This window comes from Euprymna scolopes, chromosome 26, assembly GCF_053919585.1.
Source record: "Euprymna scolopes isolate OS-2025 chromosome 26, ASM5391958v1, whole genome shotgun sequence".
NCBI classification, from domain to species: domain Eukaryota; kingdom Metazoa; phylum Mollusca; class Cephalopoda; order Sepiida; family Sepiolidae; genus Euprymna; species Euprymna scolopes.
The window spans coordinates 7,050,874-7,075,662 of NC_136507.1; the positions used below are offsets into that span (position 1 = coordinate 7,050,874).

General features: G+C 33.5%; 1 protein-coding gene across 5 annotated transcripts in view; it reads right to left on the reverse strand.

Annotated features, from left to right (window-relative positions):
- LOC145247910 (innexin unc-9-like) overlaps positions 1-24,789 on the reverse strand; it is a 457,239-nt gene that overhangs the window by 121,407 nt on the left and 311,043 nt on the right. The window contains exon 1 of one of the 5 annotated variants that reach the window (XM_080109541.1): positions 18,277-19,783. The exons of the other annotated variants lie outside the window; for them this stretch is intronic. Within the exon in view, the coding sequence (XP_079965667.1) occupies positions 18,277-18,335 (59 nt within the window). The 5' untranslated portion in view covers positions 18,336-19,783. Of the gene's footprint in view, positions 1-18,276; positions 19,784-24,789 lie in introns of those variants that run through there. 5 annotated transcript variants of the gene reach the window in all.

Consider the following 24,789-nt stretch of genomic DNA (forward strand, 5'->3'; position numbering starts at 1 on the left):
TTTTGAAATAGCAATATGTTAATATGTCACGCCTATGTCTGCAATAACAATTTCTTTAGTAAGTTTTTAATTTGTTTAGTATACCACATCTAAGTTTTAAATAGTGACACGATTTAGTTGGAAATAACAATTTATTTGGTCTCTAACGCCTAAGTTTGAAATAGTAGTTTCTTTAGTATATAATTAATTAGTAAATATACGTTTGAAATCACAATTTTCTTGGTGTATTATACTTAAGTTTGAAATTGCAAGTTCTTTATTAAGTCACACCTAAGTTTTAATTGCAATTCCTCTGGTCTGTCACGCCCTAGTTTGAAATAGCAATTTTTATCTATCACGCCTAAATTCTGCAACTTCTCGCTTGTTTTAAGGTCGAAACAATCTTCCCATATTTAAAGTAAGATTCTTTACCACTTGATAATAAGTCTTCTGTTAAGGACAAGATAAAAATACCTACCGAGCAAAGAGATAAAATATTGTCCAAATTCACTGGGGCGCTTTTCCGTCAGTTGCTTTCTCTCTACATCACGCATTCCTTTATTTATCATCATTGCTTCTCATCGTACAGAGGCAATATATTAAACCAGCAAAGCATCAGCTTATCTCCCTTCTTTCTCTTTTGAACCATTCCTTTCCACGATTAAACCCCAATTCAGTTAGAAGTTGTTATTTAGCCTTAGTGTGGAAGAATAGAAACTTAAAAGAACAATGCGTATACAATTGCATCGTCTGCCAATATTATGATTCTTCACTCGGTCTTTATTCTGTCATTATTTTGATAATATATGCTTCACTTGTGTTGTATCACCGGATTGATTCATTGGTTCCCGTTAAATCATCGAAGTTAAGCATCGTTCAACCTGATCAGTACTAAAATGGGTTGCTATTTCGGAATATCAGGTGATGTGTGTGTGCTTTTCGCTTATCTCAAAATTGTTTCCTTTCTACGCAGATGAGCGTATAAGCACGAAACACTAGTGTCTGCAAGTATAAAAATTGTTAATATTTTATTTAAAAGAATATATGTTTGTATATATTTGGTTTATGTATTTATTAATATGTACATGTGCTTCTTTGTGCCTATTCTTGAATAGCGAACGTATCCTGGAGTGGATAATTATGCTATGACCACGTAAAACAGAACAGACAGTGAAGAGACCAGCTGCTTCTAATGAGAACTTTCTAAACTGCGCGCAATCCTTGACGAACCAAACAAATATTCCGATCTTTTTTTTTTTTTTTTTTGACATCTTCCCAAGTATTCATTGAGACCGACGTCTGTAGCGTGCAAAGAGAAGTGGGAGAGGCTGGCTGTGTGGAAATGCGCCAATCAAAACGCAGACTTCACTTGTCAATGGCCAATCAAGGTTAAGGATATATGTCAAGGTCAGAAACCCGCCAGAACATGAAATAGCTAAAGTAATAAATGTACGACTGAGATTACGCACACTCACAACTACGCAACGACAGTAAATATAAAAGTAGATTCGTCGACGTGATGCGGAATAATAGAAAATGTTTGTTTTAAAGTCGAGTTGATTGTTGATAACTAAGAGAAAGTGCTTTCTAACGAGGGCAATGATTGTATATTTTTAATGTAGGAAATATCCAGCTACCGACGAAGGATGTATCTGAATTGCGAAAAGAATGAAAGCTGGTTCACCTAAGAAATACATCGTCGAAATATGGCAGAACAGGCAATACACCACAATCGACAGCCGGGAGAAGTTTTAGCCCTTGATATATATATATATATATATATATATATATATATATATATATATATATATATATATATATATTATGGCTATGTAAAGACTAAATTTAAACTTTTTCGAAAACATTATTTATTTAAGATTGTGAAATTAAAAAATAAAAATGAATGTGTCAGCTGACCGGTTTCGAAGCTCGCTCAACAGAACTAAAATCGAGCTTAATTACGTTTTAAAAAGAAAAGGGTGGAACAATGAATCGGAGATGAAAAAGTAGGGGGGAATATATGTATATAAAAAGGGGAGGGGGTGAATTAATTATTAAATAGAAACTAGATTAAGCCCTAAGCGATTCTCTTTTTGTTTGCAAAGAGAAGGTCTCAGAGTCTTAATATATATAGTTTCTAGAATTTTAAGATGGTAAAGAGAGTGCGACTTACTAAGGTTGGAAAAAAGTCCGCACTAAAATTCAAAGCGCAAATACGATTGTTTATAACGTGCTCTCCTATATATATATATATATATATATATATATATATATATATATATATATATAATTATTTTTTTACTAAAATAATTAAATACCCACACGCACTAGTGTTTAATCCTTTCGGGAATCTTCAGTGCAGGGTGTCATGATTAACACCAGTCGACAGATTCGAACCCGGCAACACGAGCTATCTCTGGCTCGATTAACAAAGATCGTATCCAATCGGCTACCATTAACCGCGAGAAATAACGTTGAATTTAAACATTTGATTTTTAAATGTTCTTTACGGCAGTCATAGTAATCTAATCGTTATACGATTATCTATGCATAAGAGCTACATTGACCGACTTAATTCAACTGAAAGTGCCCAACGATAAGAAACGAGTTTCTTAAAGGGGCGGACATTATAATTTTTTACTATAATAATTAAATACATACAGATACTAGTGTTTCATCCTTTAGGGAATCTTCAGTGCAAGGTGTCACAATTAAAACTAGTGGACAGATTCAGACCCGGCAATAGAGCCATCTCTGGCTCGATTAGCAAAGATCGTATCCAATCGGCTAAAATTAACCACGAGAAGTAACGTTTTAGTTTTAAATGTTTTTACGTCAGTCACAGTGATCTAATCGTTATACGATCTCTTTCTCTCTCTCTCTCTCTCTCTCTCTCTCTCTCTCTATATATATATATATATATATATATATAAACTAAGGTTATTACTTTCCAGAGGTGAAGTAACCAATGAAGTTTAACGAGGTTAATACAAAAGTGTTCAATACCGAATTACAGCAGGAATATTTTCATTGCAAACTTTGTTTTCGTATAAGCTATATCGCCTGAAGAGGTCTTTACTTATTGGTAACTAGCTGCCCGATACATGCTCATGACTGTGTAGCAACATATTACTGCAAATAAAGAGTATATATATATATATATATATATATATATATATATATATATATATATATATATATATATATATACTGGCATTTCAGCCCGGGTTTTATGAGGTGTATGTTGAGCAAAAAAAAAGCGGTCAATTTTTTAAAACTTTGACCCCTATTATGACCCCTTAACATTTATTGTTTGGGGATCAAATCAAGTTATTAAGTTAGATCCATGTCCAAGCAAACGATATCTAAAATTTCAAGTGTTAGGCCCAATATTGTTGGAAGAGTTTCGCAGAGTTCTCAAAAGTCAAATTGTTGGACGTTGACTCCTTAATCGCCAAATTTCTGGCCGAAAACCGATCACATCGATTTTCCCAAATCTCAGTACCTTTATATCAAATTTCGAGTCTGTAGACTAAATATTGATAGAGTTATGTCGTAGGGAAATGTACACGCACACATAAAGACACACAAACACACACACACACACACACGCACGCACACACACAGGCACACAGACCCGTTCACTTTTATAGATTAAACAAAAATATATACGTATACATAAATATATATGGAAACAATTTTGTACTTACTGTAAACTTTTATGCAAATATTATGCAAGTATAAATCATGTAGAATATCTGCATGAATATAATTACACGTAATAGTTAACTAAAAATTATCATCCCATAAGAAAATCGAACAAAATAATAGGGAATCAATTTAAATGAATGTTTAAAATAATATGCAAATTAGCTAGATCTTTTGCTAGTGAATGCAATTCCACAACACATATATAAGAAAATTGTATTTTCTTTTTAAATAAATAGAAAAGAGGGTTTTTAGTATGAATATCAATACACACAAAAGAAAAACGAATTTATAGGAGTATATATATATATATATATATACACTTGTGCCCGATATTATTCATACCCCCCTTGAAAATTGAGTTTATTAGGTGTAACTTTTGTAAGAATTTATTGTTTACGTCCATATTGATACATATTCTTAATAAACCTCTTCTGATCATTTTCGTCATTTTAAAATCTCGGGATACTTGTAATAAAAGAAATATACAGCTATTTATAAAATCTGCAATGTTCAAAAATAATCATACCCCCTTATTTTTTCAGTATTAATCGAGTTTATGACTGTTTGTTTTGTGTTTGATTCTTATTTTGAATGCTTTTATACAATCTTTGATTAATTTCATTTCGTTTTTTGCATTTTTCAGAAATTAAAATGATATCAACTGAAAACCAATAAAAGAATAAAAATTATTAGAATGGGGAAGAAAAAAGAGCTTAGTAATGATCTTAGGACTAAAATTGTGAATTCACATAAGGATGGTTTAGGTTACAAGTCAATTTCCAAGAAATTTGAGGTCCCTACAGCAACAGTACAGAGCATCATCAAAAAATTCCAGAGCCACCACACAACAAACAACTTGATTGGTAGAGGAAGGAAAAGGAAACTGTCTGCTAGAGCCACCAGGAATATTGTAAGAAGTGTTAATTCAAATCCAACCACCACTAATAAGGACATTTTAGAAAATCTGGAGTCTTCTGGCATAAAAATATCAAGGCAAACATTGCAAAGGACTCTGCATGAAAATGGTCTGAAAGGAAGAAGACCAAGAAGGACTCCATTGCACACCGGAAAACACCTTGCAGCACGTCTAAAGTTTGCTAGGACCCATGTGAATTCTCCAGAGTCCGTTTTCTCAAGTATTTTGTGGACTGACGAAACAAAAATTGAATTGTTTGGCTATATGGATGCTTCTTACGTTTGAAGGAAGAAAGGAGAAGCTTAAAACTCAAAGAACACCATACCCACGGTGAAACATGGTGGTGGTAGCCTAATGTTTTGGGGCTCCTTTTCGGCTAGTGGTCCAGGTAGTTTGGTCAAGATAGATGGAACCATGAAGAAGGAGCAATATTTGGAGATACTCCAGAAAAAAACATTAGACAGGATGCGGAGAAGCTCCATTTAGGACCAAACTGGGTCCTTCAACAGGATAATGATCCAAAACATACTGCTAAAATAGTCAAGAAATGGTTTGAGGATAATCACATTAATGTTTTGGAATGGCCTAGCCAGAGTCCCGACCTGAACCCTATCGAAAACCTCTGGCATATATTGAAAACTGAGGTTAAAAAGCGGAAACCTAGAAATTTGAGGGATTTGGAGAACTACTGCATTGAAGAATGGTCAAAAATCAGTGTTGATGCTTGTAAAAACCTTGTTGATAAATATCCCAAACGGTTACAGGCAGTTATTAAGAATAAATGGCATGCTATTGACTATTAGTAAGAGAGGTATGAATAATTTTGAACTAGTGCCATTATTGTTTTTCTTTGTATAATGTTTCAAACTTGCATAATTTATTTATTTGTTGAGTTTAACTTAAATGCTTATGCTTGATTTATTGTTTGAAATCCCTTTAATATTGTCTACCTTCTGGTTTGAGCAATATTCTTATAGAAATCTCAAAGATCCGAGGGGTATGAATAATATCGGGCACAAGTGTATATATATATATATATATATATATATATATATATATATATATATATATATATATATATATATATATATGGGTATACGTGTGTAAGGTTAGGGGAAGATAAAAGTGGCGATAAATAAAGTTGTGTATATCTCTCTTAATATATGTATAGTATTAGCTCAAACTTGTTAACCGATCATTCAAATGTTTGGAACCTATATAATACGCGGAATGGATTTTAATGTTGGCTACTTTTAGTATCTCTCTCTCTCTCTCTCTCTATATATATATATATATATATATATATATATATATATATATATATGTGTGTGTGTGTGTTTGTGTGTTAACCATGGTTGTGATCATATATATTGTTACAATTTTATTAATTTAACCTTACTGACTATTGCTTTTCTTAATTTTCTTAAATAAAATCCACTATTAAACATGTAACTAACATTTAATACAAAATTGACATGCAAATACTCGATACAAATAATGACTATTAGTTTAATAGTAAAAAATAATCATCAAAAGCTGTATTTATTATTCTCTGTTTTTACCACATTTTCTTAATTTCAGAATGTTTTCCTCACAGGACGATTAATATTTATTCTTCGAAACTCCCAAACGGAAAACTTAAACTAAATTAAACTTAAATGAAAATATACTCTGAATAACGGCTTTTAGAACAGTGGTTATTTTTATAGCACACGAATAGTTGCCGTCATCACGTTAAACGGTGATAAAAACTGAATTTTAGGGCCACAAAAATGAAAGAAAACTCACCTTCTATTTCATGCTTTATAATAAAAATTTTCCAAGTCTAGACTCTTTGTTAAAAATTACGATAATAAGATTATCCTTCGCCAGAGTTAGAATTAATATTAATATTCCTGAAAAGTAACAATTGAATCAGTGAGGATAGAAAACACTGGTCAACAAATTTTTATTTTTTTTCTTTGGCAGACCATCTAGGAGTGTTTTCTGGGGTTTTGAAGGTCGCTGATTACGAATATAACATTGGTTTTGCCAGATTGGCTCTAGTTTAGAAGATACTGATAGCCCCAAATAAGCCTAAACTGCTAAATTCTCCCTGAAATACTTCAATAAAGAAGCAGTAAATAATAATTTTCTGATATTATTGAATCATTATAATGATTATGTATATATTGAAGTATTTCAGGGAGAATTTTTATATAATTATTTATATAGGGAGAATTTTTATATAATTATATACTGTAATTACTTAATAACATGTTCCATAAATATAGTTGAAGTATAAATTAAACAGTAATTAAGAATTTTCTTTTTAATTCCACAGTTGAAAATGAGTTTCAGAGAGAAAATGAGTTCTTCTAGAAGATGTTGCAGATATGAACCGGATGTCTTTTGTTACATCTGTGGACAGTATATGATGGCACAACAAAAGAGGAATATTACAGACTTTGTCAAGAGGGCGTACAAAGCATACTTCGATATGATACTTGGTGACCAAGACAAGTCTTGGGCCCCACATATGGTGTGCAAAACCTGTGTAGAAAGTCTCCGCGGTTGGACCAACGGTAAGCTGAAGTTGAAGTTTGCTGTACCAATGGTGTGGAGAGAGCCCAACAATCATTTTGATGACTGCTACTTCTGTCTCAATGACATGACGGGGTTTAACAAGCACAAGAAAGCTAATTGGCAGTATCCGAGCCTGGATTCTGCTATCCGTCCTGTTGCGCACTCTGAGGATCTACCTGTGCCTGTTTTCACCAGTTTGCCTGAAATCGATGAAACCGAAGAGATTCCAGCTGATCTTTCAATATTAAATGATGATAGCTGTAGTGACTATGAAGAACCCTCAAATGGCCCTCAGCTTTTCAATCAATCTGAACTTAATGACCTAGTGCGAGACCTTTGTTTGTCGAAGGAGCAGTCTGAAGTTCTTGCATCAAGAGAAAAACATTCTTGATTCTGGCACATTCTGGCACAAAAGTAACATACTATAGGACAAGGGAAGGCAGCTTGCTTCGTTTCTTTTCTAAAGAAGACGACCTGGTCTTTTGTAATGACGTTTCTGCACTTCTTAACTGCATGGGGATCTCGTCATATGACCCAGCAGATTGGCGTCTCTTCATAGATAGCTCGAAAGCAAGTCTAAAAATTGTACTTTTGCACAATGGCAATAAGTTTGCTTATTGGCCATTCTACCAAGATGAAAGAAGAGTATGATGCTATCAAATTTGTTCTTGAAAAGCTGAATTACAACACTCATAAATGGCTGATTTGTGTGGACTTGAAAATGGTGAATTTTCTGCTTGGTCAGCAAAGTGGGTACACAAAGTATCCCTGCTTTCTCTGTTTGTGGGATAGCAGAGCAAGAATCCAGCACTGAAGAAGGGAGAACTGGCCAGAACGAGAAAGTCTCGAAGTTGGCACAGCCAACGTCATCAATGAGCCTTTGGTACCCAGGGATAGAATCATCTTCCCTCCATTGCACATAAAACTAGGGCTCATGAAGCAGTTTCTTAAGGCGTTGAACAAGGATGGGGATTGCTTCAAGTACATATGCAGGCAATTTCCAGGTCTTTCCATCGAAAAAGCTAAAGGTGGCATCTTCGATGGACCTCAGATTCGAACGCTCATGAGGGATTCTGACTTCACTAATCATATGAACACGGTTGAGTTAAATGCTTGGGTGTCCTTCACAGATGTAGTGACAAACTTTTTGGGAAATCACAAAGCTGACAATTACAAGCAATTGGTCCGTAAGATGCTTACTGCATACGGAAAACTAGGGGCAAATATGAGCATTAAAGTTAATTTCTTGTTTAGCCACCTCGACAGATTTCCTGGTAATCTTGGTGATTACAGTGAGGAGCAGGGAGAGAGATTCCATCAAGACATCAAAACAATGGAAGAGAGGTATCAAGGCAAATGGGATGAGCACATGATGGCAGACTACTGCTGGAACCTTTTGAGAGACTGCCCAAAAGTTGCTCACAAGCGAAAATCGTATAAACGTCAATTTTAGTTTTGTGAATAAAATATTGTTTTGTGTGTTCATTGTAACTAAGAATGTAGTGTATAATGCTTTGCATTAATTTATGATATATAACTGATTATGTAAATGTTTCTTTTTTCACTTGGAGAATTAAAATTCAGCAAATTTTTAGCAAATTTTTTGTATATCCTCGAAATCTATGAAAAGTGTTCAGTTATAGGATAAATGAAATGATGTTATATCTAACTTAACTTGTTAGATTGAGATTTTACACTGTCTTTGTGGTTTAAGATTATAATAAAAATCAATATCTGACATTTATGCACTATTTAGCCGTTTTTTGTACGTTTAGCTATGGTCGCGAATGGGTGATTTCAGACAAACGACCCCCCTGTGATATCTCAAAAACTAGAGCCAATTTGAAAAAACTAATGTCAGATTCGGATTCAGCGCCCTTGAAAACCCCAGAAACCAGTCTTACTTTGCCTGCCAAAAATATTGTGTTGACCAGTGAAATAAATAAAAAAATAAACCTCCCAAACGAGAAAGTTAAAAAATGGGTTGGAAAAAAAATTATGGCAAAAAAAAAAAAAACACCAAAACAAAAAGCAAAAAACAAAACATCTTAATGAAATAAATTGAAGACTGCAGTTGTCTTACTAACTATTACGCTTTCGTAGTTTCCGTAAACATTTGTAATGAATCTGTCTGTAAATTTAGTGTGATGAGACGGAATTTAAAAACAAATACATAATTCTCCTTATTATAGAGTGGATGATTACGTATGAAAAGAAAAGCAAGTCGGCATACATTGAGAATGTCGATGATCTACATTCTACCGACAATGCTACTGACCAATACAATAGCAGAATCACGCGTGCAGTTATCTATGACGGACATCAATTTGAGTAAACTTGGTACATGGAAAAATTCGATCAACTAATCTTTATTGAACGAAATATTACGTCAGCTTTTAAATTTTGAGATAATTACAAATTTATCAACGCAATAGATATAAACGTTAATAAATCAAACTTTAATTAAATCACATTTAATATAAGACACTCAGGACACAAATTATTATGATAAAATCTGCATTAAATATATGCGACTGATTTTCTGTCTCTTTGATATTTTTCAACTGATTTTGTATCCCATCGAATATCGGTAATATCGATACATCTGTTCCTAGTGGAGGTTTGCTGACCGCCTTCCTGAAGGCTAAACTTCTACATATGAAACCAAAACTATACTATTACTTCTATATATTTAACCGAAACTTATTATAAAGTTTTAATACACAATTCAGTTTACTATAATATTTCATACTAATGTACTAACGTTTTGTATTCAATTCTGAGTGTAGTATTTATTTAATTGTCAGGAGATCGATATTAAAGACATAAGTACTTTCTTTGGAGTATAGTGTAGTATATGTCAGTTATGATAACCTTTTTCTAAAAATGTATCCTTCTCTAAGATATACAGTATATGTTTGTTCTTAATATATTCTAGCAAGAGTATGTTCCCTTTAGCCACATTTTTTACTAGTTAAATAAATTATTTGGGACATTTTTCTTCAGAAGAATATACTAATTTATTTTTGGGTATTAAATAAGGATAGAGCCAGTACGCCCAAAATAACATTAAATGTAGACTGCTGATAAAGCGTTTAATGTACGTAATGAAATGCAACAAAATAGGTTGGACGTTGGTAGGGTGGGTTGATATTAATAAATGCTTACCGATTTATATACTAATGAATAATAATATGCGCTACCCACAGAGTTTAGGTGGGAAAAGAAACTGCCCAACGTATATCTTACACCTTTCATTATTAGAAAAATCCTCCAAGGTAAGTATTCGTTGATTTAAAAATAGAAATACGTACAATGTTTAGCTCGACGAATTGTGAAATCAGTAAGTAGATTTATTCATTTAAATCTATTACATGCACTGATATTGTAACATATTTGGAAAAAGGAATGAATGAATGCCATGACCTCTCCCTCGCCCCTGGCACAAAGAGAAACATGTGTTCAATTAAATAAAAACGTTGAAAGAAATTAAGCATTTTTGCAAAAGCCATATTGCCGTCGTATACTTCCTTTATACACCGTCTGTATTTCGAACTTACGACTGAATTGAATAGTTTTCAGGCCGAATTGAAATTTTTGGAAAAGTTTAGATACACATTGAATAGACAGACACTCTATATTTTATTCAATAAAATATGCTTAATGAATAAATGCTGCTGAAGTGCACAATATATTAACAAAAGAAAAAGATACATCACACTATCTACTACAAAACGATGAAAAAGGTAGTAAATGTCAGCCAAACCTTTTATCAGAGTGAAGCCGCGCCATTGGCTAATAAAAACCTTTACTCATAGGCGAAAAAATGAATCTAATGGATCAGCCAGCTAAACTAAGCACCATGCGAATATAAAAAAACACTAGGTGACACGAATTCTGCGAATTTTAGGCTGATGATTTCTTACGGAGATGAAACACGGAAGATTTAATATAACTTAAATGCTATATATATTTATAAGTTACTACACACACATATACACTCATGAGCAAAAAAAAAAAAAAAAAAAAAAAAAATGGGCCAAGAGTGAAAGAAGGAAGAAATCGATTTTTCAATATTTTTCCATGAAGTTTTGTTAATTTTAACTGAAAATTTCTATTTTGCAGATCATTATTATTATAGTATATAATAATAAGTGAAAAAATTAATCATAAAATAGTAAGACCGCATCTTGGCAAGGATATAAAAAACCGAATTGCAGGATTAAGGCAGTCCAAAATGACTAACAAACTATTTTTATATTTTAAGAAAAGAAAATGTGAAAACACCTCTTTCTGCAGCGAAGCAAATTAGTCAAAGGTTTGAAGTCGAACGCTTGGTAAAGGGGGAAATCTGGATCTGGTCGCCCTAGAGCATCCACTTTGAAGGACGGCCACAGACTTAAATTTACTGTTTTGAAGGATTGAAAGAAAACTTATGTTGACCATAGCAAAGAATTCAAAACAGTGGCTGGAAATTCTCTTTCTAGATATACAATATCTAGACGAATGAAAGAAATGGGATTTTCTTCTAAAAGGTGTGCAAAGAAGCCATTTTTTATCTAAGAAGATCATCAATGATAGAATGAGATTTTTCTCATGTTATGGCAAGAAAGATACAGACTGGTTCAGGAATATTTTCTGGTTAGATTAATCAATATTTTGACTTGTTACTGATGCTCCCGAACGGTGCAATCATAGAAATGGAGAACGATTTTCGCCAACTTGCATAAAAACGACAGTTAAACACGGGAATGGAGAAATAATGGTATGGGGAACTTTTACTGCAGCAGGAGTTGGGGAATTTATAAGATGTGGAAAGTCAATCAATGCAAAGGAATACATTCAAATATTAGAAACAGAACTGTTACTAAGTATTCAGAAGCTGGGAATATCCCAGAACATTATTTTTCAAAATGATAATGCCCCTGCACACACTGCTTAAGGCACAGAAAAATGGTTTTCTGATAACGCAATTGATGTGATATTTTGGACAGGTCAAAGCCCCGATTTAAACCTAATCGAGAATATTTGGTTCATAATATCGTGCACTGGCCAGAATAACTTTTTGAACAATGACAAACTGTGGGAAGCTGTACAAAGCGAATGGAATAGCATCTCCTCTTCACAGGGTTTCACTTTGGTTGAGAGCATGTTTAAAAGGATCGATCTTTTAAAGAAATCAAAAGGGAATGCGATTCCATCCTAAGCATTTATTAAAGTAAATGTCTTGTTCTGTGTTATTAGTCTCGTTTAAGTTTCCTTGTTCAATTGTTCATTGTTCAATAGAGCTTTTAGTGCAATAAAATGTATAAAATTTGTTTGGCCCACTTTTATTTTTTTGCTCATGAATATATATATATATATATTTGTGTGTGTGTGTTTGTTTAAAATAAACAAATGAACTCTGTGCCATTATTTTTTTTAAATGTGCTCAATACTGGGCAAAACTTTATGTAGATTTATTGTGTAAACAGGTGTTTGACTCACGCAACTACACTCGCGTATCAGTGATATCACCTCATGTAAGAACAAAATAATTATGGAAATACATCTGGACAATGTCCATTTACGCTCCAATGAGATGATATCACGTAAACGCAGCCGCAGTAGCTTAAGTTTAAAAGATGATCACATAATACATATATATATATATATATATATATATATATATATATATATATATATATATATATATATATATATACATACATATATATATATATATGTGTGTGTGTGTGTGTGCACGTGTGTGTGCTATATATATTCACCCCTTTGAGTTATGAGGACCGTGATAAATGAAAATGCTAGCTCGATAATTTAATAATATGTGTAATAGTATTTCCCCACCCAAAACAATTGTTTTCTGAACTTCAGTTACAAACACACACACACACACATACACACACACACTTTTTCTCTCTCTCTCTATCTCTATCTCTCTCTATCTCTCTCTCTTGCAATCCCAAAAATATCCATATTTCAACTTCCAAGATGTTGTTCCTGTTACCGTTTAATCTTTTAAGCATGTTCACGTGTGCAATTCTTGACAAGAGCTGTTTCGTAGCGCAGCAGCAACATAATTATTATGTAAATTTTTAAATATTTTCCACCCTGACTCGTCAAAAGAATAAGAACTCATTAACTCGAAAATAAAATAAAATGAATAAGAGCCTGATAACAAATGAAAAAGTTAGAAGGGTGGTTGCAATTGTGTTTTATGATATTTACGCCATCTTTTTCATATTATATTCATATTATATATATATATATATATATATATATATATATATACATATGCTTTAAACAGAATATTCTCAGGCATGTCAAGAATTATTGTTCATTTTAAGCTTATTCCTAATTTCAGTTGCAATGTAAAATATTTATTTTCAATAAAAAATACCCCTATAAATTTAATATTTAAGGCAGTATCGTAGGGGGAATTGAACATTAAATATAGTAGATATAAAATTGGAACACTATAGGTACAACTTCTGAAGCACAAATACGAAATCTTCATTTGGAATATATATATTAATGGTGTGTATATTCTGTGTAATGTTCCTATTGTTTTATTTACGATATAACCTAATAAAATACTTAAAGGGGGAATAAACCAACAAGTATAACAAAACAGATATTTTAACTGATGCAATTAAAAAGATCGTTAGAATAAGAAATGGCCAACCATTTATTACAACCACAACAACAACACCAAATAATAATAATAATAATAATAAAAATAATAATAATAATAATAATAATAATAATAATAATAAACTAGCCATAACAAACATTTTTAGGTTCCACTGATCTACAAAAGAACGGAAATTTACTTTAGATGTTAAGTTATCTTTGTCTGATAGACAATGCCTATTTATCTTTCCCAGCATGAGCTGCCATGTTTTGCGAGAGATAAGACGTGGGACTTGTACGCGTGCCACCAAACCCCTGAGGAAGAACCCGTTTTCTCTTTAATCTCCCAGACGCAAATCTACCTTCTGTTTCTAAAAATAGATTCGTAAAGCACATAACTATCCTCACGCACGCACACATATGTAAATAGATCCACGTGTGAAGATGTGTTTTGTATACGGAACATTTCATACGGGCGCGTTTTAAAGGGAATGGCTGCGGAAAACTAGCAGATTATAACCCTTGTACAGGCTCGTTGAATTCAATAATGGGCGAACAAAAAGGTTGTATAAAATTCGACAACATGTAGAAATGGAAGCTAATGAAAAAAGTAGATGGACTAATATAATTACATAAATTTAAATGGTGATTAAAAAGTCATCTTAATCATCAAAAAGCGTTCTCAGAAATAATTGAAGACTATAAAAATAATAATAATACAAAGACATATACATGAGATATAGAGGGAGAGGAAAAAATGGAGGGAATTAGAAAAACAAACAAACAAAAAACACAAAACAAAATGGGGGAGGATTTTATCCTGACACATTCGAAACAATTTAAACAAAACATTTTAGCAACGGCCCCGAATGATTGCTGAGATGTTTAAGCGCATCTTCTAAGTTATTATTCCAAATCTTCTAAAAATTGCGAGATGCCGGGAAATGCTATGATCTTGTAGTTTTTATAATCTTGCCCGTAGAATATTACCCATTTTCTGACCGTATTAAGGCTCAGAAATTTAAACAAATATATTCCTGCATAACTCCCAATCCAGATTCACATATGAATCTGTCCACTATCACAGCAGTTTCTTACTCGCCAGTGGCAATATTTCTTGTTTGAGAAAAACCAACGAAATAGAAAAGATACTTTATAGGCCAACAATAGTTAAATATGATGATTGATGGACTTTACCGCAATGTTGCTGTTCTATAAATAAAATTAGAATAACATTAAATAGAGCGAATACCTCTACGAAGCAACGTCAATTATTTTTAATTCATTTAACCCTTATGATGGAAAACATAGACTCCGAACTATAATGTAAGATTGTTTTATTTGTAAGACAAAAAAAAAAAAAAAATAAGAAGCAAAACAATACTGGTGAAATAATTTATTTTAGCTGCAAATAAACGAAACCCATCCTTTTTGACCGCAAATCTGTTTAATTCAAAATGGTCATTGCATACATTTAGGTAAATGCAGCCGTCTTTTTTTTCTAGATCTGTGTATGTGAACGTCGATATCTACAGACATGATAGAAGTAAATATACACCTTTATTATCATCAATAATGATGACGTCTATCAGAAATTTCTGCTGGACCTAAACAGGATTATATTGATTATTTATTCGAACTCGTATATGGGGCAATCACTTGGGTTATATTAAAAAGCGGAATCCCGTGATTTGCAACGATATGACGCTGATTAAGCCTACCTTCATAGTAACTTATAATATAACCTCTCTAAAAGACAAAAAATGTCTATTAGTATAAAATATTGACCTTTAAAACTTGTATTACTGCTTTATACGGTTTTCAGTATTGACTGTCCGCGAATGAAGCAGAAATTATAAACATCTATGACTTTTTCCTGCCTGGTGTCTGTTTACGTCTGTGTACCTAGAACAAAATGACTAAAGTTTTTTTCCCCAAAATTGGCCAATTTATGAAACACGATAGCACAGGACTGCTTTTCAGCTGACTACAGCTGGTTTTCAAGTTCCATGTTTACACATTCTTGTCAAGCCCCCTTAATCATCAACTCCTGCCATTTTCATGCATTGTCAATAACCATTTAAGATGTTCTGTATCGTTCAACTAACAAATTAATTAATCCTTATCCTCGAGTAGACTTTGGGCCTTGATAAGCGACGATTTATTTTTCTGAAAAATAGATTAGACTGGATTTGAACTAGACATAGCTGATCTCATTCTCCCCGATAGGACCCATTAGAGCCAGTAGAATTTTTGTTTATCAATGAGTAAAAACTTATCAAGATCAAATTCCACTCAAGGATGTCAGTTAATGATGTGGAATAATTTTCAGTTCAATGATGAAAACTATTACTAGAAGATTGAAAATGATTCAAGGCATGAACTAAGTTTGATTACCAATGGGGGCAGTTTATAACAAGTACTTATTGACATCTGATTTCAAGAAGACTATGTTGTAATCTGTAGGAAAGTATTTCAGTGGTAATATGTTCCGAAAACGAGAAGTTTTTGCAAAGAACCACTTTTTTTTTAATTTCCGCCTGACTATAGTCACATGGAAGAAAAAATAGAAGTTTTTATCGTTATGGTTGAAGACGAGTTTTTGCTGTGAATGTCTTACAGCGGGAAATCAGTTATTGGATGTTATACAAGTAACATTCATACAAATAACGCTGTGAGATATAAGCTGTTAAAACAGATACGCCCTACCCAGTAGATTATAATCTTTTTGAATCAACCAACAACCAAACAGGAGTGCAAAAATTATCTCCCTTTTGAAAATCATAGCTTATAAAAGCCACAATAAAAATGACGTTTTGTCCTATCCTGTTTTATTTGTTAATAATAATAATAATAATAATAATAATAATAATAATAATAATAATAATAATAATAATAACAATAATAATAATAATAATAATAATAATAATAATAATAATAATAATAATTTTATCAATGCCGGCAGTAAGATCTCACAGTTTTCTACAATGTACGGAACCTCTCCCTAACTAGAAGACTATTCTTTGTAAACAAACCAACGTGTTGATTTCTTTTAATCACAAAATGCTTAAAGAATGATTAAATTTTAATGAAATTATTAACAATTATTTATAAGGAATCGTTCAAGACTGCGAGAAAATTCCATGATTCTTCCTACATCACAAGTATAATTTACTGCTAATAACAATATTCTTTTGAAATAATGTCTGCACGGTCAACACAATTAAGATATAGTCTTTCCTCTTTCTGTAAACATAATTGTCATAGCGAACCATTTCTTTACATAAATAAAACAAATAAGTTTATTCTTTATTTACTTCAAACTACAGTAATTTATTTTTTTTTAAACAAATATTTTCTGTCTTCTTAATCGTCAGCTAAACATTCTTCTCATTAATAAAATAAATGTGATTTTTTTAAAAATGAGTATCGATTTTAAAATTATCCCCAAACAATTGCCAACTGAATATCCTTCAATTCAATAAATTTTATTGGTAGATATTTAAAACTGAACTGCTTTAGTTAATGGTAACAATTGATTTTTAAATAAGTAAAGTCGAAATTGTTTACCTTGGCAACATAATCACCAATAATCACCTTTGCTGATCGAACGATCTCATTTCTTAATGTGCGTAAAAAGTGATAACGTACGTACAAATTCGGCATGCCTTAACGTATTCTTATATAGTTTAACATTATTTTCCAAAGAATAAAAGATTGATAGAATTTAAGTTTGGGCTATATGAACAGACATACGTAGTATGGTCTTCCCTTTGTTATACATTATACGGCTACCGTTACAATTGATGGTACTTCTAAAAGCGTTTTGGAAATGTAGACAAAAACTAAAATTAAGGAGACCTGCAGAGCATTGCTGAAACCACGACTTCCGCGAGAGGGCGAGGGGTGTAGAGAGATAATACCGGCTCCGATTTCGATGCGCTACCTTTCAAGTACCCATTTAATAACAAAACAGTTGTCATACCCGTGTTTCCTCGTGGCACGCAGCTTGTATATAAAAGGAACACAAAAAAACAAAAACAAAAACAAAAAAAACAACAACAATAAAACTGGACGCTATACGACCTTTAGTCAGACCTGGCACTCGTCCAGCAGGTGACCTTCCGACACTATTCAAGTATTTAAATGACCCATAGTGTATCGCAATTATTCTCAAACTCTAACCCTCACGATCTCACCGAACTTCAATTACGTGTTTTGCTTTTAATAAAAAAATAAATAAAAACTCAATCATCCAATCAGGATAAAGCGGTATGGTGGACAGCAAAAACAACAAACTTTTATAATTAATCATAGAATTAATTTATTAAATAATGATTAAACAATTGATGTAATTACTATTACTGATAATCGATACGCCTGCACGTGGGTTAGATGTAAATAAGTAGCTGGAAAGTCAAATGATATATGTATGGAAACACACACACACAAAAAAAAAAGATCACGCTTACTTTTTTTGCTTGTCAATCGACTTTTTTCTGTTGAATAACTGGTTGGAGATGGCCACCATGGTACCATAGTCGTCTATGCTCAAAAAATGTGTACGGGTCTCCCATAGTTTGGCCTCGATAGCCGGGCGGGGTGTGTCTTTAACCGACTATTTCTTACTCCCTGGCCGCCTGGACGGACCCAGAGAACGGTGAAGAGAACATAGTACAGAGAGAGAGAGAGAGAGAGAGAGAGAGAGAGAGAGAGAGAGAGAGAGAGAGAGAGAGGGGAGAGAAAAAGAGAAATAGAGGGGGGCAGCAAGAGAGAGGCTGAGAAGAGAGAGAATGTGAGAGGTGGGTAAGGTGGTAGCAATGATGCTGATAATAATGGTGAAGATACAGATGGGTGGGAAACTCGGAGATATGGTAAGGCAGCAAGAAGAAGAAGATGATGAAGAAAAAGATAAAGAATCAGAACGTGGTGAAGACTTAGAAGAATACGCCGTTTCTAGAAGTAAAGTAAGAAGATACATGCGAAACTTGAATAAAACAGTTTCGATGAAGGAAAAGAAAATGATGAAAACAAAGAATAAGGAAGAGATGAATGTTTTTAAGATGAACAAAGAAGAAAAAGAGACTGTTTAACGGAGATGAAAAAGTTCAGCAACAAGACACCTTCAACAGAAAGAAGATTGGGTAGAGTAAGGGGTGGGTGTGATTAGATAAAAGGGAAAATAAAACTTTCTCAGGTGGTCTAGGGAGGGAAGATATATCTGAATAAGAAAAAGAAACGGTAGTAAGTGCAGATTAAGGCAGTGGTAGTGGTGATAACGATGATGATGATGATGATTCCAATATAGGGGATGTAGTCGTTAGTGATGATAATGGCTACGGGAAAAAATTGAAGCGGGGAGGTGGATAACGAGAATATCAGGATTAAGAGGATGGAAGCGGCGGTAGAGATGATGATATTGACGGAGAGGGTGGTGTGGGTGTGTCCGGCGGCGACGGAACGGCGTTGTCGATAAAATAGAAATAAGAAAAAAAGAAAAAGATAAAGAAGAAGGCAAGGAAAATGAAGAAGAAGAAAAAGAAAGCAGCGGAAGAAGCTGCACTTGGTCTGGAGGTGGTGGTAGTGGTGGTGTCGGACGTATGAAACGGCGTTGGTGTTGTCATCATCGCGGTACCCCCTTCTGCGTCTTCATTTCCCACATGCTCATGGCAGACGGGGATTGATTCAGCTCCATTCGTCCCGGCTGATGTCCCAGCTTCAGGGATGTCGCTTGTCATCTTGTAAGTTTTATAATCTCTCTTAAAAAGACTAAAAAAGTAACCAATTCGCTCGGTAAAGGGTGTAGCAGGATGGGTTTCCAAATATATCAGATTTAGGTAAGATATTCAATTCAAAGTATATCGCAGGGCGGTTTTGTAGAGTTTTTCTTTGAAGAAATCTGTCTGCTTTATATTTATAAAAGAGAATCTTTGGTAGAGCCAAACTATACAGAGTAGTTATGACGAAAGATTCATTGCTGACAAACAGGACAGTTGCAAGTGCGAATACTATTTATTCATATATATATTTTATATGTATATATATATATATATATATATATATATATATATATGTATGTATGAGATATGTATGTGTGTATAAGTGTGTGTGTTGTGTGTGCAAAGGTGGGGGTGACAAAAAAAAGATACCGACAGAATATTAACTCTATTAAAGTCTGTGGTGAGAAAGGAAAAGAGAAATAAACTAAGAAAGGGAGGACTATAATACGAAAGGTTGAACGGGTTGTAGAAGGCGAGAACTACTTGTGTGTGTGTGTGTGTGTGTGTGTGTGTGTGTATGTGTGATAAAGAGAAAGAGAAAGAAAGAGACGAAGAGTAGGAAAGAAAGGGAGAAAATAAATGTAAACAAGAGAAAGAATAATTGATCTATATATATATATATATATATATATATATATATATATATATATATATATATATATATATATAGAGAGAGAGAGAGAGAGAGAGAGAGAGAGTAGGAGCGAGTAAGCGAGATGGAAGGGGAGTGATGCGTATATAGTGTCTACATATAATAAGAGAGTGTCTGAGAATGGTTTGGCACCAAAGAGACTTATTTAGAAAGCGACACCCAGAGAATGTGATACCCACGCAGCCACACACATAGACTGTGAGAATCGTAGATATAAAAACAATATTGGCAAGTGTATATCCAGTGCTAGGTAAACTGAGAGACAAGATGCTTTCCTGCCGTCAAGCTGACTGACTTGTCGGTTAACAATACCGAGTCCCGCGAAAAATGCAGATTTACTTGTGAAAATAAGGATGTCGTAAGGAATTCTACAGGTATCATGATACTGAATGTGAGTTGATCAACATTTGTTTATCTAATGCTTTTTTCTCATATGCTAAAGTATATCTTTGTTTGAAATAATGTTATGCTACTGTCCAATATTGCTTAATGTTTTTCTATGGATTTAGAGAAAAATTAAAACCCGTTGCTTAGCATAGACATCCAATTTACATACGTGAAACTGTATACCCCACAATAAGGTATTAAAATGAATGACAAAGTAGTAAATCCCTTTCATTTTATAAGTAATACTGAAAAATGATACGAAAAAGTATATAATAATAATAATAATAATAATAATAATAATAATAATAATAGAATTCACTACATTTCTAATTAATGAAATGTCAAAACAACTATTAAAAAAAACGACATGAATGAGACTAGAACTCAAAGTGAAGGAAGCACGCCAAGGAAGTCTATCTTGGCGCAGCAGCAAAAACCCATCTATATTCTGTAACTGCTAGAATTAAAAGGGAGCAAAAAGATTAACAAGGTAATCATGTAGTTCTTCTCCAGAAGCAATATTTATGATGAAAATTGAAAGCCTTCCAGGGGAGAAATAAAACGTATGTTTAGGTAATGGAGAGAACGAGAAACGTTTGAATCGAGAGAATAGCCCCTGCGTTATTAGGCACGAGTAACCCGGAAAAATGGACGATTGTCGATACTGAAACTGAAGGTCATAAAAAGATGGGTAAATGCAGAAGTAATGGGGTATGACACGGCAAACAGAGGAGACGTGCAGGTTGACCGGGAAAAGTGGAAGATGCGGATAATGCAGCATGGCATGGAGAAGAAACAAGAAGCGAGATAACTGATAATGATGGGAAAACTGATGATTAGGTACTGGAATAAAATTGAAAGGCCAAAGGGATTATTAAAGGATTGAACAAGATTATGGTGGAAGGAAAGAGAAGGATGAAATCATGTTTAAAAACTAAACAGAAAAAAATTCTGAAAGTTCAAGTAGACAACGTAAATGAAGCAATGAAGTTTGTGAAATGCACGACCATCACAAATAATTTGATCGTAGCAGGAAGATTTGGGTCGCAGAAAAATTTGAATTACCGATGACCACCTTTTGGTGGGTATCAGAAAAGAAATGAACCAAGATGAAAACGAAGAATAGGTTTATAAAGAAATTAAGACAAGATTTGAACTTGGCTGAAAGAAGGTTGAAAGGACAATTGAAGGAAAAGATGAAAATCGAACAATTAAATGAAGAAAATATAGAATGGAAAGAAAGAGAGTAAAAATCGTCACAGGGAAAATAAATCACAGCTTGAGATGAAACTGATAAAACTTGAACAGTGCAACCAGGAAGTTTGATGACCATGACACATGAATATATCTAAAAGTTCTGGATGCAGACACCACCAGATCCACAGAAATAAAAGAGATTATTGGAACAGAATGCCTGAGAAGAGCAAGGAAACTTTTATAAACAAACTATATGGAAGAAATCAAGTTCAAGGAATATACACCTGGAGAGCATCACTTATGAGATAGTCTGAACCAAAGAAAAATTTTATCATCTTGATTAGAAGACGAAAAATCAATGTACATTGCCTGAAAGATGTTACTAACCCTAACCCCCCTCCCAAAGGAAAGAACAGAGGAAAATATAGATTATTATTATTTCGTCATATTTTTTAATATTATCGTATAAAACAATTAATTATTTAAGGATTAATTATTTTGCCATTTATTTTATAGATGGGTTATGGTTGTATAGAAGGCTGGGAAATATATATAAAAAAAACAGGAAAATACGTAACTCAGAGCACAGGAAACAGACCACCGCAACAAGAGACACCGTTAAAATGAACAAGAAATCAAACAGGGAAATCAGAAACACAAAAACGAAAAAAGAAATATGTGAAAAGGAACAGCTACATGGCCGATTCATAATGATGGCAAGAGAATCACGAAAATGCATAGAAATGGCTAAGAAAATAACTCTTGAATATAGATACGGATTCGCTACTAACAACTGCACATGGCAATGCGATTAGAACGAATTACATTAAAGCTAAATAAATAAAACCCAGGAAAACAATAAATGTAGACATTAGTAAAAAAAAAAAAAATCGAAAATGTAAATCATATAATAAGTGAATGCAGCAAACTAGTCCCCAAAATACAAGAATATGCTTATGCGACTTCGTGAGAAAAGTAGTATACTGAGAAGTTTGGAAATGAATTTCAAACATGCAGTCAAGTGATACAAACACACATAAAAGATGTACTGGAAAACGAAAACCACAAATGACTACGTAGTAAAGATCAAAGAGACAGGAAAGTCAAGCAATATATGGAGTTGGCCAGAGAACTGAAATAAATGAATAAGATATGGAAAATGGAAAAATTCAATATAATGCCAATATCAATAGGAGCACTAGGAACAACCTCCTCCAAAAATGTCTGAAAAGACTAAGAGATATTCTAATCAAAATGAAGACTGAGACTATACAGTGAACGACAATAGATAAAATAGCAGTAATATTATGAATATCCTTAAACGCGGAAACCAACCTATATAAATTACAAACACTAATCAGTCACATAGAAACTGCAGCAGAAGTAAAACAAAAATATGGGGAAACACAATGTGAACCCAAGTAAACTGCAATACATCTTATAAATTGTGCCCTCCCACCCAAAACAACACAAGTCTAGAATAATAGCACAAAACTAGTTGTGATGGGGCAATGAGGAGGGAAGAGCCGAGGAGGAAGAGCAGAACCAGAGCTCCACTAGATAAGTGCGACGAGGTTTAGTTGCATCAACATCCCAGCTGAAAATGATGCAAAGTCATCGAAAAAGGATACTGGAAATCTGGGTAGATTTATTGTCACCCAAACTCTACTGAGTATCACCAGATATTATCTGTGAGTAATCTCTGATGATGTCCTGTTTGACGACGACGACGACGACGACGACGACGACGACGACGACGACGACGACGACGACGACGACGACGATGACAACAAGATCATAATAATAATAATAATAATAATAATAATAATAATAATAATAATAATAACAACAACAACAACAACAACAACAACAATCCACAGGCGCTAGCCGGACAAATAGAAACTGCTACAGAGATAAAACGAAATAAGACACCACGTGGAATCATGAAAACGGAAACTGTACAATTGTAAGTTAACTTCCTGCGCTCTCGTCTTCCGCCCTCCCCTTTTTAAGCGTCACTATAAACTTTTGCCACACCAAATAAGTGAAAAGGTTCAATCTATCTCTCTCTCTCTCTCTCTCTCTCTCTCTCTCTAGTTATATATATATATATATATATATATATATATATATGTAGAGAGAGAGAGAGAGAGAGAGAGAGAGAGAGAGAGAGAGATGGCAAGGAGACTTGACGTTGCCCGAAATTGATGATCAACCAATGTTTCACAATCCAATATTTTTATTGTAATCAAAATCGGTGAAATCGCACATTTTTCAATTAAATCGATTGACTACATGTTTTAGTTGGGGACCCATCGCGGTGCACCGGGAGAAGCTTCACATTCCTCTATGTATTGACTTATTCCATAATACATTGTATTTTACATTGCACTGTAGAGAACCTACTCTTGATTTTATGAAATTATTATTATATATAATCGGTTGAATTAAAGTTTAAAATGCAAAAGTCAAGTATCATGGTTCAATTGTGCTCTAAACAGAAACATTCATTTAGAACGCACCCCTTTCATATCAAAGAATAATTGTTGATTGTATATGTCTGGCCTTTCAGATTGTGCGATGATAATGTTTTGAAATCAAGATGAAAATAAAAAAAAGCCAAGTAAAATGTTGAGTTTTGCTTTGAACAGAAGCAGTCATTTCGAACGTGCTCCGTGTTGATTTTATATGCAGAACCTTTCTACGTGTGTAGTAATAAAAGTTTTCAAATACACTGATGGTGTTAGGCTGTATAAGGTACTTCTTCTTTCCACAATCGTCTGTTCTTTCTTTCATCGGATTATTTCGATTATCGATACTTATCGGAAGCATCCCGATACAAAACCTATCTAAGAACACTATCAGATACATAAAACACATCTGTGTGAAATTTCATAAAACTCCACCAAAAGACGCCCAAACCTTCCTCGCTGATGTGCGCGTCTTTGATCGTTTTAGACGGCTGTCCA